The 14,468-nt window shown below is 51.6% G+C and overlaps 1 protein-coding gene across 1 annotated transcript in view; it reads right to left on the bottom strand.

The window, feature by feature from the left end:
* Positions 1-14,468, bottom strand: part of LOC144740664 (guanine nucleotide-binding protein G(q) subunit alpha-like) — a 32,889-nt gene that overhangs the window by 8,949 nt on the left and 9,472 nt on the right. The window contains exons 4-8 of the mRNA XM_078623463.1: positions 13,844-13,944; positions 12,830-12,984; positions 11,486-11,614; positions 3,257-3,386; positions 2,833-2,986 (exon numbers count right to left, since the gene is read on the bottom strand). Of these exons, the coding sequence (XP_078479589.1) occupies positions 2,833-2,986; positions 3,257-3,386; positions 11,486-11,614; positions 12,830-12,984; positions 13,844-13,944 (669 nt within the window). The remainder of the gene's footprint in view (positions 1-2,832; positions 2,987-3,256; positions 3,387-11,485; positions 11,615-12,829; positions 12,985-13,843; positions 13,945-14,468) is intronic.

The following is a 14,468-nucleotide window of genomic DNA, read 5'->3' as shown; positions in this document are numbered from 1 at the left end:
TGGCTGGATGGGTAGGTGGTAGGTGGGTGGGTGGGTAGGTGGGTGGGTAGGTGGGTGGGTGGCTAGGTGGGTGGCGAGTGGGTGGGTGGGTTCACGATGGCCGTGTGGGTTGGTGGGTTAGTGTATGGTTGGCTGGATGGGTAGGTGGTAGGTGGGTGGGTGGGTAGGTGGGTGGATGGGTAGGTGGGTGGGTGGGTAGGTTCACGATGGCAGTGTGTGTTCGTGGGTGATTTGGTGGTTTGGTGGGTAGGTGGGTAGGTGGGTGGGTGGGTAATGGGTGGGTATGGCAGTGGGTAGGCGGGTTCACGATGTTTGTGTGGGTTGGTAGGTGATGGATGGGTTGGTAGGTAGGTGCGTTTATGATGTCCATGTGACAATGAGGAGGCTTACCGCAGCCTTCACTCAGAGGTTCGGAGAGCCGTGTGGTGCTGTAAGTATGGGTGGTGGTCGCGGGTTGCTGAGGAGATGGAGTCTGCCTCATTGGCCCGCGATCACAAGTCACTTTTTAACGCCATCAAAAAAGGTAACCTGCAGCATCACGCCTATCACCATCATTAGGGGAGAGAACGGTGATCTTATCTCCGACCCCACAGGAACAAGTTTGCAGATTCCCCGAGAATCTGAGGTCCTGGGGGAGGGGAAATCTTTCAGCCCTGAAAAGATCATGGGGCAAAGTGGGGATGACCCTGCTGAGGCTACGGTGCCTCCAATATTGGAAGAAGTCACCCCCTATGAGTGGCTGGCTGAGGTGCCATCTGTTGAGGAAGTACTGAAGGCGATCCAGAGTCTGAGACCAGGAAAGGCAACCGGGCAGAGATGATCTCCCAAGCAAAATGCTGAGGGAGGGTGGCGTTTGTGCACAGACTGCCCTATATGACATCATAACAACAATCTGGACCACTGGACGGGTTCCGCAGGATTGGAAGGATGCCCTGGTGGTCCCCCTCTTTAAGAAGGGGGACCGCACAGACTGTAACAACTACAGGGGCATCTCACTCCTCAGTGTTCCAGGAAAGGTCCTGGCAAGGATTGTTCAACATCGCCTTGCCAGGCACGCTGAGGAGAGGCTTGCGGAGCCCCAATGCGGTTGCAGGAAAGGGCGGTCCTGCACAGATGCCATATTCTCTGTCCATCTGCTACAGCAAAGGTGTAGGGAATTCCAACAAGACCTACATCTCTGCTTTATTGCCCTGGTCAAGGCATATGATACCATCAGAAGGCCTGGGCTCTGGGTTGTTCTTCGTGCTTTCAGAGTCCCTGACCCGCTGCTCATGATCATCAAGGACCTTCATGATGGTGAGCAGGCCCGGGTAAAACTACGTGGCCGGGAGTCGGAGCCATTCCCTGTTCACCTTGGGGTGCGACAGGGATGTCCTCTGGCTCCCACATTATTTAACATATTTTTCGACCACGTAGTTCGTGAAGCCTTCGATGGCTGTACCGGAGGAATTTTCATCTGGTACAGATACAATGGGAGGCTGATCGATGCCCAGGTATGGTCAAGGGATAGCTCCCTTTTGGTCAACCATGCTATGTATGCCGATGATTTGGTGAAGCACTGCTTTTGAGCCTGGAGCGTGCCACTAAAAGGTGGGGCCTTACTAGGAGCCCTAAGCACCTGCCTGGGTATTTTGTACCATCGGACACTCCACCCCCACTACTCCCAATCGGTGATGGGGCAGTTGTGGAGAGAGTGGAGAGTTTCCCATACCTGGGCAGTGTGCTCATGACCGGCTCCGGTTTGGCAGCGGAGGTCTCACTCCGAATCAGTCGAGCGACATTATTTTTTCATCGGCTGTGTAATGCTATTTTAAAGCTACCTGGTCTGTCGCTCCACACAAATCTTCGGGTCTTATCGGCCACGGTCATTCCCTCCCTTCTCTGCGCTTGCGAAACGTGGACCCCCCCTAATGGAACATCTTCGCTGGTTAGCAACATTTAGGCTGGCCTGCCTACGATCCATTCTGGATTTAACCAGGCTGGATTGTGTGAGGAGCTCACAAATACTTGAAACATTTGGACAAATTCCCATCGGTGAGCTCCTCCGGCAGGCAAGGCTACGTTGGCTGGGTCATGTAGCCCACAAGCCCAGCCACCGCATGCCTAAACAGCTTTTGTTCGGCTGGATCGAGGGGGCTAAACGGGCGCGGCACGGGCTAGAGAAGAGATGGAGTGATGTGGTACAGGAGGACGTGGAGCTGAGTGGACTTTCCGATGACTGGTACCAGCGGTGTCAAGATCGGCCTCAGTGGAGGAGGCTCGTGAAGGACGCTACTGGGCAGTTGGAGGCAGTCGCCCTCCAACAACAATGGAGGGTGGAGGAGCGACGCTCACAACAACGAGTGGAGCACCGGGTGGCTAAAGCACAGCAAGTTGGTACAGTAGGGGGCACAAGTGGTGCATCAGCCAATCGTCTCAGTCAGTCGACGCATTGCACCTCCTGGGTCTTCCCTGTGACCTCCTGCCAGCGGGCGTTCAGCACTTCACGTGGCCTCAAGGTGCACATGGCCTGGCACAAGCGCCTTGGTGACATCACCGCCACTTAGTGGCGATTGGCGGTTGTTGTTGTTGTCCAGGTGAGTGTCTTGGTGGGTGTCAAGGGGGATGGGTGGGTAGGCGAGTGGGCAGGCACGTTCCTGACGGCCGGGTGGGTTGGTGGCTTGGTGGGTGGGTGTCTAGGTGGGTGTCTAGGTGGGTGTCTAGGTGGGTTGGTGTCTAGGTGGGTGGTTATGTGGTTGTGTCGGTGGGTGGGTGTCTAGGTGGGTGGGTGGCAAGGTAGGTGGGTGGGTGGGTAGGCAGGAGGGTTCGCGACGGCCGCCTCCCGCTGCTCACCTTTGAACTGTGGGAAGTAGTCGGCGAGGTGCGACTTGGAAATTTTCTCCTCCAGGAGGTCGTTCTTGTTGAGGAAGAGAATCACCGACGCCATGTCGAACCACGGGTACGAGACGATCAGCCGGAACAGCGACTTGCTCTCCTCCAACCGGTTCTACCACGAGGTGGAGGGGGTAGACACGGGGAGCGGGGAGTGAGTGACTCCACTGGGGGGAGGGTGGACTATGGGGTGGACTTGTCGAACCACGGATACGAGACGATCAGCCGAAACAGCGACTTGCTCCCCTCCAATCGGTTCTACCACGAGGTGGAGGGGGGTGGGGGGGGAGATACGGGGAGCGGGGAGTGAGTGACTCCACTGGGGGGAGGGTGGACTATGGGGTGGACTGTCTATAGAGGATCTCTGTCGAGGGGGTGGACCCACCACGTAGTCGCTCTCCGCCAGCACCTGGTCGTACTCGCTGAGGGCAGCGAGGAAAAGGATGCAATGGACATCCTCGAAGCAGTGGATCCACTTCCTGCGCTCGCTCCTCTGTCCACCCACGTCCACCATCCTGGCCAGTAGCAGCAGCAGCAGTATCATCATCAGTAGTAGTATCATCATCATCATAAGTAGTGTCATCATCATCATCATCAGTAGTAGTATCATCATCATCATCAGTACCATCATCATCATCAGTAGTAGTATCATCATCAGTAGTAGCATCATCATCATCATCATCAGTAGTAGTATCATCATCATCATCAGTAGTAGTATCATCATCAGTAGTAGTATCATCATCATCAGTTGTAGTACCATCATTATCATCAGTAGTAGTATCATCATCAGTACCATCATCATCAGTAGTAGTTTCATCATCAGTTGTAGTACCATCATCAGCAGCAGTAGTATCATCATCATCAGTAGTATCATCATCAGTAGTAGTATCATCATCATCAGTACCATCATCATCAGTAGTAGTATCATCATCAGTAGTAGTATCATCATCATCAGTAGTAGTATCATCATCATCATCATCAGTATCATCATCATCATCAGTAGTAGTATCATCATCAGTAGTAGTATCATCATCATCAGTACCATCATCATCAGTAGTAGTATCATCATCAGTAGTATCATCATCATCAGTAGTAGTATCATCATCATCATCATCAGTATCATCATCATCATCAGTAGTAGTATCATCATCAGTAGTAGTATCATCATCATCAGTACCATCATCATCAGTAGTAGTATCATCATCAGTTGTAGTACCATCATCAGCAGCAGTAGTATCATCATCAGTAGTAGTATCATCATCATCAGTAGGCGTAACATCATCATCATCATCATCAGTATCATCATCAGTCGTAGTAGCATCATCCCGATTATTCTGAACCATTTATATCGGACACCGACGCTTGCAGCAACACGGCGATTGCAGCGTGATGTCCCAAAAGATTGATGGCGTTGAAAGGGTCGTTGCTTATGATGGCAGCGCTTCGTCTCCTGCTGAGCAACGTTACTGTGTAACCCCACGTGACTTGCTGCCCATTGTATTTTTCATTCAACAGCACAGGCCGTACCTGTGTAACAATGGTCGTGGAATCTACTTCTGGAATCCTGGACCACGTGGGCAGCCTGGACCACGTGGGCAGCCCGGACCACGTGGGGCAGCCCGGACCACGTGGGCAGGCTTGACCACGTGGGCAGCCTAGACCACGTGGGCAGCCTGGACCACGTGGTGCAGCCTGGACCACGTGGGCAGCCTGGACCACGTGGGCAGCCCGGACCACGTGGTGCAGCCTGGACCACGTGGTGCAGCCTGGACCACGTGGGGCAGCCTGGACCACGTGGGGCAGCCTGGACCACGTGGGCAGCCCGGACCACGTGGGCAGCCTGGACCACGTGGGGCAGCCTGGACCACGTGGGCAGCCCGGACCACGTGGGCAGCCTGGACCACGTGGGCAGCCTGGACCCCGCTCCAGCGTGGCCTCTCACCCTCCGTTCGTTCCAGATCTGACCACGTGTCGTTCGTCTCCACCCCTATTTAATAACCGGGTCACGTGGTGCCTTTCCACCAATCCTGGTTAGCCTCCGTGGAATCTTCCAGACTCCACCGTAGGCTCCCGGGACCACGCCCCTGACTCGTCTCCCCATTGGCTGTGGCTAAAGCCAGCAGAACCAATCATCTACTTGCAGCTGTCACCTTTCCATGACGTCAGGACCACGCCCCTGACTCGTCTCCCCATTGGCTGTGGCTAAAGCCAGCAGAACCAATCATCTACTTGCAGATGTCACCTTTCCATGACGTCAGGGCCACGCCCCTGACTCGTCTCCCCATTGGCTGTGGCTAAAGCCAGCAGAACCAATCATCTACTTGCAGATGTCACCTTTCCGTTACGTCAGGGCCACACCCCCTAGACTTCTCCCCATTGGCTATGGGCCAGGACCGGCAGAGCCAATCATCGTGACGAGTTGTGATACGTCAGCGAGCCGGATACAGTGATACCTCGGTTCACGAACTTAATTCGTGAACTGACTCTGGTCGCAAACCGAATTGGTCGTGAACCGAGGCACATTTTCCCATAGGGTTCAATGTAAATCCGGTTAATCCGTTCAGACCTTTTTTTTTGGTTTTTGAAGCACAAAAATATGAAACAAATTACAATACACATTAGTACTGTACAGTATAGTAATGTATAAAGAGAGAACACTCACCTTGCTTGAGATGACTTCAGTAAGCACTCAAACGGGTGAACTGTACAATACAGTAAGTACAGTATTGTACAGTACAGTGCAGTACTGTATGTGCTAAAAAGCACACCAAAAAGCAAAAAGTCACTGAAAGTGTCTTCACAGCAGAGGTGGGACAAAGTCATTGTTATGCAAGTCCAAGTCGAGTCGCAAGTCATCAAATTCATGACTCGAGTCTGACTCGAGTCCAAGTCACATGACTCGAGTCCACATCTCATAGGTGGGACAAAGTCATTGTTATGCAAGTCCAAGTCGAGTCGCAAGTCATCAAATTCATGACTCGAGTCTGACTCGAGTCCAAGTCACATGACTCGAGTCCACATCTCATAGGTGGGACAAAGTCATTGTTATGCAAGTCCAAGTCGAGTCGCAAGTCATCAAATTCATGACTCGAGTCTGACTCGAGTCCAAGTCACATGACTCGAGTCCACATCTCATAGGTGGGACAAAGTCATTGTTATGCAAGTCCAAGTCGAGTCGCAAGTCATCAAATTCATGACTCGAGTCTGACTCGAGTCCAAGTCACATGACTCGAGTCCACATCTCATAGGTGGGACAAAGTCATTGTTATGCAAGTCCAAGTCGAGTCGCAAGTCATCAAATTCATGACTCGAGTCTGACTCGAGTCCAAGTCACATGACTCGAGTCCACATCTCATAGGTGGGACAAAGTCATTGTTATGCAAGTCCAAGTCGAGTCGCAAGTCATCAAATTCATGACTCGAGTCTGACTCGAGTCCAAGTCACATGACTCGAGTCCACATCTCATAGGTGGGACAAAGTCATTGTTATGCAAGTCCAAGTCGAGTCGCAAGTCATCAAATTCATGACTCGAGTCTGACTCGAGTCCAAGTCACATGACTCGAGTCCACATCTCATAGGTGGGACAAAGTCATTGTTATGCAAGTCCAAGTCGAGTCGCAAGTCATCAAATTCATGACTCGAGTCCAAGTCACATGACTCGAGTCCACATCTCATAGGTGGGACAAAGTCATTGTTATGCAAGTCCAAGTCGAGTCGCAAGTCATCAAATTCATGACTCGAGTCTGACTCGAGTCCAAGTCACATGACTCGAGTCCACATCTCATAGGTGGGACAAAGTCATTGTTATGCAAGTCCAAGTCGAGTCGCAAGTCATCAAATTCATGACTCGAGTCTGACTCGAGTCCAAGTCACATGACTCGAGTCCACATCTCATAGGTGGGACAAAGTCATTGTTATGCAAGTCCAAGTCGAGTCGCAAGTCATCAAATTCATGACTCGAGTCTGACTCGAGTCCAAGTCACATGACTCGAGTCCACATCTCATAGGTGGGACAAAGTCATTGTTATGCAAGTCCAAGTCGAGTCGCAAGTCATCAAATTCATGACTCGAGTCTGACTCGAGTCCAAGTCACATGACTCGAGTCCACATCTCATAGGTGGGACAAAGTCATTGTTATGCAAGTCCAAGTCGAGTCGCAAGTCATCAAATTCATGACTCGAGTCTGACTCGAGTCCAAGTCACATGACTCGAGTCCACATCTCATAGGTGGGACAAAGTCATTGTTATGCAAGTCCAAGTCGAGTCGCAAGTCATCAAATTCATGACTCGAGTCTGACTCGAGTCCAAGTCACATGACTCGAGTCCACATCTCATAGGTGGGACAAAGTCATTGTTATGCAAGTCCAAGTCGAGTCGCAAGTCATCAAATTCATGACTCGAGTCTGACTCGAGTCCAAGTCACATGACTCGAGTCCACATCTCATAGGTGGGACAAAGTCATTGTTATGCAAGTCCAAGTCGAGTCGCAAGTCATCAAATTCATGACTCGAGTCTGACTCGAGTCCAAGTCACATGACTCGAGTCCACATCTCATAGGTGGGACAAAGTCATTGTTATGCAAGTCCAAGTCGAGTCGCAAGTCATCAAATTCATGACTCGAGTCTGACTCGAGTCCAAGTCACATGACTCGAGTCCACATCTCATAGGTGGGACAAAGTCATTGTTATGCAAGTCCAAGTCGAGTCGCAAGTCATCAAATTCATGACTCGAGTCTGACTCGAGTCCAAGTCACATGACTCGAGTCCACATCTCATAGGTGGGACAAAGTCATTGTTATGCAAGTCCAAGTCGAGTCGCAAGTCATCAAATTCATGACTCGAGTCTGACTCGAGTCCAAGTCACATGACTCGAGTCCACATCTCATAGGTGGGACAAAGTCATTGTTATGCAAGTCCAAGTCGAGTCGCAAGTCATCAAATTCATGACTCGAGTCTGACTCGAGTCCAAGTCACATGACTCGAGTCCACATCTCATAGGTGGGACAAAGTCATTGTTATGCAAGTCCAAGTCGAGTCGCAAGTCATCAAATTCATGACTCGAGTCTGACTCGAGTCCAAGTCACATGACTCGAGTCCACATCTCATAGGTGGGACAAAGTCATTGTTATGCAAGTCCAAGTCGAGTCGCAAGTCATCAAATTCATGACTCGAGTCTGACTCGAGTCCAAGTCACATGACTCGAGTCCACATCTCATAGGTGGGACAAAGTCATTGTTATGCAAGTCCAAGTCGAGTCGCAAGTCATCAAATTCATGACTCGAGTCTGACTCGAGTCCAAGTCACATGACTCGAGTCCACATCTCATAGGTGGGACAAAGTCATTGTTATGCAAGTCCAAGTCGAGTCGCAAGTCATCAAATTCATGACTCGAGTCTGACTCGAGTCCAAGTCACATGACTCGAGTCCACATCTCATAGGTGGGACAAAGTCATTGTTATGCAAGTCCAAGTCGAGTCGCAAGTCATCAAATTCATGACTCGAGTCTGACTCGAGTCCAAGTCACATGACTCGAGTCCACACCTCTGCTTCACAGCACTCACAGTACTTCTTTCTGTGTCTCTGCTTCTCTCCACGATCTTCCTACAGGAAGTCACGACCACGTGACAGCCTGGAAATAGCATTAAAATGGCGGCGGTTCCTGTTCGTGAAACGAAGCGGAGTTCGTGAACCGGAGCAGATTTTTATGAACTTTTCTGTTCGTGAACCGAGTTGTTCGTGAACCGAAGCGGAGTTCGTGAACCGGAGCAGATTTTTATGAACTTTTCTGTTCGTGAACCGAGTTGTTCGTGAACCGAAGCGGAGTTCGTGAACCGGAGCATTTTGTTATGAACTTTTCTGTTCATGAACCGAGTTGTTCGTGAACCGAAGCGGAGTTCGTGAACCGGAGCATTTTGTTATGAACTTTTCTGTTCATGAACCGAGTTGTTCGTGAACCGAAGCGGAGTTCGTGAACCGGAGCATTTTGTTATGAACTTTTCTGTTCGTGAACCGAGTTGTTCGTGAACCGAAGCGGAGTTCGTGAACCGGAGCATATTTTTATGAACTTTTCTGTTCGTGAACCGAGTTGTTCGTGAACCAAGGTATCACTGTATATCCTCACATTACACATGTATCAAAGGGGCGATGCAGCATTATCTCTCTGGGAAAAACGGCCGGGGTCAAGGAGATGTGAGAGCGGATCGAAATCACAGATTCCCGCCAGACAAACGGCCAGGGGTCAGATAAGTTGATCAAAACGACAGATTGAGAAGGTTTCGATTTAAAGCTTTCGTGACTGCAGGGATTCATCTTTTTGGTTCTTTCGGTAAAGGCGTCACGTAGAAGGGAAGTAATAAAATAATAAAAATAAAACATAATAAAATAATTCTCACGACGTTTCGGCCACAACGCAAGCAGCCGTCCTCAGGTGAAGAACAGGTCTGTCCAGAAGACAGAGTCTGAATGAAACAGCGCACGTGCTTGGAGCATATATTTAAGCTGGGTTGGAAGGGGGGGAAAGGGCGCCTTGACAATATAATTTGCATATCAAGAGGAATTCAGCATATGTATGGGAAATGCAGGTATGTGATTAGTACGGGCATAAGTAGTACTAATCACATACCTGCATTTAACCTAACAGTAAGGACCCTGGGTCCCAGCCTCCCTATCCAGGAACTATTCTCCCCTGACCAGTGGTCAGGGGAGAATAGGTCCTGGATAGGCAGGACCCTCAGTCCCAGCCTTCCAGCTAGGCCTTGGCATGGTAAGGTAAAAGTGTAAAAACAACGAGCCTACCTTTACCCTACCTTTCACCAGTACCACAATACAATCACTCTACCCTACCTCTTACCCTTTAGCAGGTAAGGTAAAAGGTAAAAAGCAACGAGCCTACCTTTTACCCTACCTTTCACCAGTACCACAATACAATCACTCTACCCTACCTCTTACCCTTTAGCAGGTAAGGTAAAAGGTAAAAACAACGAGCCTACCTTTTACCCTACCCTTTACCCTTACCCCTTGGCATGTCGACACCTTTACCTTTACCCTTTTACCCGGTAAAAAGGGTACAATTACCTTACCTTGCCGAGGCCTACTACCAGCCCTTCTAAGGGTTGAGGCTCAGCATTACCAGTGGTCAGGGGAGAATAGGTCCTGGATAGGCATTAACTTTTCATTAAAAAAACAAAATTTTACTTTTTACCTACGTGACTTTACCGAAAAAACCTAACAGTAAGGACTCTGGGTCTCAGCCTCCCAGCCTTTCTAAGGGTTGAGGCTCAGAGTTCTAGTGGCCGGGGGAGAATAGGTCCTGGATAGGCATTAACTTTTCATTAAAAAAAAATGTTTTTACTTTTTTACCTACGTGACTTTACCGAAAAAAACCTAACAGTAAGGACCCTGGGTCCCAGCCTCCCAGCCCTTCTAAGGGTTGAGACTCAGCGTGACCAGTGGCCGGGCACCCACCGCTGGCTTGGTGGGTCAGCTAGCCTCCCCTAGATCCCAGCCGGAGGACGCAAGGTTAGCGGGTAGACTTGTGTGTAAGTCCCGTCAAGTTCGGAGGCTGTACCTCCCTAACAGAGGTCGCAACCGGGTACCCGATACCCGTACCCTACCCGATACCCGGCTACCCGTACCCGGCCGGGTACAGGTACCCGTTTGCGACCCTGGTGCGGCCGGGTACGGGTACGGGTAGGCCGTGAGTCACTGGTGAGTCGCCGTTTGTCATTCATTTCCCAACGTCTTGTCTCTTCTCACAATTCAAGTTCCTAGAATCAACCCACTCGCGCCTGCAACATGGCTTCATCCCAGAGGTCGCAATCAGGTACCCGATACCCGTACCCTACCCGTACCCGGCCGGGTACGGGTAGGGTACGGGTACGGCCGGGTACGGGTACGGGTACCCGTTTGCGACCCTGGTGCGGCCGGGTACGGGTAAGGAATCAAAACCCGTTTGCGACCTCTGCTCCCTAGGGTAGCAAGTAGACCTGTGTGTAGGTCCCGTCAAGTTCGGAGGCTGTACCTCCTTAGGTTAGCGAGTAAAGGGACCGTATACCCCGTGTGTGTTAGGGACCATGTCGGAGCAATGACAATGAACAGTGTGTCCGTGATTCAAGGCTCTATGGTAATAGTGATGATGGTGGTGGTGATGGTAATAGTGATGATGATGGTGGTGGTGGTGGTGGTGATAGTGGTGGTGGTGGTAGTGATGATGGTGGTGGTGGTGGTGGTGGTAATAGTGATGGTGGTGGTGGTAATAGTGATGATGGTGGTGATGGTGGTAATAGTGATGATGGTGGTGATGGTAATAGTGATGATGGTGGTGATGGTGGTAATAGTGATGATGGTGGTGATGGTGGTAATAGTGATGATGGTGGTGGTGATGGTAATAGTGATGGTGGTGGTGGTGATGGTAATAGTGATGATGGTGGTGATGGTAATAGTGATGGTGGTGGTGGTGATGATGGTAATAGTGATGATTATGGTGGTGGTGGTGGTGATGGTGGTGGCGGTGATGATGATAGTGATGATGATAGTGATGATGATGGTGATGGTGGTGATAGTGGTGGTGGCGATGATCATGGTTGGTAGTGGTGGTGAGGAGGACATCTCCTGACCGGCATGGAAAGCTGTAGATGTTGACGGAGTACTCGACGATTCCCGTGGTCGGGACTCGGACTCGCAGGACGTCCTGCTCCGTGGGGACGTAGTCCGCAGCGGAGACACGAGACAGCGCGTCCAGGTAGCTGTGTGGGGACACGCAGAGACACGCAGAGAAACACGCAGAGACACGGTGAGACACGGTGAGACGCGGTGAGACGCGGTGAGACGCGGTGAGACGCGGTGAGACGCGGTGAGACGCGGTGAGACGCGGTGAGACGCGGTGAGACGCGGTGAGACGCGGCGGTGAGACACGAGACAGCGCGTCCAGGTAGCTGTGGGGACACGCAGAGACACGCGGAGAGACGCGGTGAGACGCGGTGAGACGCGGTGAGACGCGGTGAGACGCGGTGAGACGCGGTGAGACGCGGTGAGACGCGGTGAGACGCGGTGAGACGCGGTGAGACGCGGTGAGACGCGGTGAGACGCGGTGAGACGCGGTGAGACGCGGTGAGACGCGGTGAGACGCGGTGAGACGCGGTGAGACGCGGTGAGACGCGGTGAGACGCGGTGAGACGCGGTGAGACGCGGTGAGACGCGGTGAGACGCGGTGAGACGCGGTGAGACGCGGTGAGACGCGGTGAGACGCGGTGAGACGCGGTGAGACGCGGTGAGACGCGGTGAGACGCGGTGAGACGCGGTGAGACGCGGTGAGACGCGGTGAGACACGAGACAGCGCGTCCAGGTAGCTGTGGGGACACGCGGAGACACGCAGAGAGACACGCGGTGAGATAAAGAGAGACACGGGGAGATAAAGAGAGACACGGAGAGACACGCGGAGACACACAGACACAGAGAGACACAGAGACACACAGAGACAGAGAGACACAGAGACACACAGACACAAATACACACAGACACACAGACACACAGACACACAGACACACAGAGACAGAGAGACACACAGAGACCTACACACAGAGACACGGTGAGACACACAGAGACACACACAGGGGCACCATCTCACTATTTGGCCGAGTCAGAGATCTGGAACTCCCTGCGGTAAGACACACACAGAGACACACACACACAGAGACACACACACAGAGACACACAGAGACACACAGACACCCACAGAGACACCCACAGAGACAGAGAGACACACACAGAGACACACACAGGGGCACCATCTCACTATTTGGCCGAGTCAGAGATCTGGAACTCCCTGCGGTAAGACACACACAGAGACACACACACAGAGACACACACACAGAGACACACAGAGACACACAGACACCCACAGAGACACCCACAGAGACAGAGAGACACACACAGAGACACACACAGGGGCACCATCTCACTATTTGGCCGAGTCAGAGATCTGGAACTCCCTGCGGCGCGAGAAACTCTCCACGACTCCCACGTCGACCCACAGGGAGGCGATGGCCGCCACCTCCGGCCCCCCCAGCGACCGTACCGCCTCCACGTCCAGAGATGCCACGTGGCGAGCATGCACCTGGGGGGGGGGGGGGAGATGGGTGAGTGGGTGAGTGATTGATTGAATGAGTGATTGAGTGAGTGAGTGGGTCGGTGGGTGAGTGGGTGGGTGAGTGATTGATTGAATGAGTGATTGATTGAATGAGTGATTGATTGAATGATTGATTGAATGAGTGATTGAGTGAGTGATTGGGTGAGTGGGTGGGTGAGTGGTTGAGTGAATGGGTAAATGAGTGATTGATTGAGTGGGTGAGTGAGTGAGTGGGTGAGTGAGTGATTGAGTGGGTGGGTGAGTGAGTGAGTAAGTGGGTGGGTGGGTGGGTGAGTGAGTGGGTGGGTGGGTGAGTGAGTGGGTGAGTATGTGAGTGGGTGGGTGAGTGAGTGGGTGGGTGGGTGAGTGAGTGGGTGGGTGAGTGGGTGAGTATGTGAGTGGGTGGGTGGGTGAGTGGGTGGGTGAGTGAGTGGGTGAGTGGGTGGGTGGGTGGGTGAGTGAGTGAGTGGGTGAGTATGTGAGTGGGTGGGTGAGTGAGTGGGTGGGTGGGTGGGTGAGTGAGTGAGTGGGTGGGTGAGTGGGTGAGTATGTGAGTGGGTGGGTGGGTGAGTGGGTGGGTGAGTGATTGAGTGAGTGGGTGAATGAATGAGTGATTGAGCGAGTGGGTGAGTGAGTATGTGGTGGGTGAGTGGGTGGGTGGGTGAGTGAGTATGTGGGTGGGTGAGTATGTGGGTGGGTGAGTGAGTATGTGGGTGGGTGAGTGGGTGAGTGGGTGAGTGATTGAGTGAGCGAGTGAGTGATTGAGTGAGTGAGTTAGTATGTGAGTGAGTGAGTGGGTGAGTGAGTGAGTGAGTGGAGGGTTTATGGGTAGGTTGAATGCTTGCACCTCATTGGCTGAGTCCCCATAGTTGATCTTCAGCGTGGCCATGGCTCTCACCAAGGCCTGCATGGCCGTCACGATGTTCTGGTGGATGAACTTCGTGAACTCTGGGAACCACCAGCAGCATCATCATCAGGATTACCACCAACATCACCCACTCATCTGACACCAGTTGATGTACCCCACGGCAAGATATGTGGGTGTGTTTTACCACAGTAACTTTTTGACATGATGGTGCTGAGTTTGGTCACATGACCAACAAGTTCCGGGTTAAGGGTCTCTAAGCGACAAAATGGAGGCACAATTATTAGTGAGGACGGGTGGATCTGTTCACTGCGGGACTTTAAGAAGCGTTGTCTGTGAGTTCGTTCATATTTCTATTTAAAGCTTTCGTGACTGCAGGGATTCATCTTCTTGGTTCTTTCGGGTAAAGTCACCACGTAGAAGGGAAATAATAAAATTAATTATAGAAATAAAACACAATAAAATATAATTCTCACAGGTCTGTCGGAAAGACAGTGTCTGTTTCTTGTTTGTTGCGGTTGCACCCGATTCAAGAGCCGAATGGCTCACAGGGCTACACCTAATACATGAACTTGAACTGTTAACATTGCTTTTATGGCTTTATTTA

Source organism: Lampetra planeri, unplaced genomic scaffold (assembly GCF_965212315.1).
Source record: "Lampetra planeri unplaced genomic scaffold, kcLamPlan1.2.h2 scaffold_262, whole genome shotgun sequence".
NCBI lineage: Eukaryota > Metazoa > Chordata > Hyperoartia > Petromyzontiformes > Petromyzontidae > Lampetra > Lampetra planeri.
Note: the sequence above shows the minus strand (reverse complement) of the source record. Positions and strands in the feature narration are given on the sequence as shown.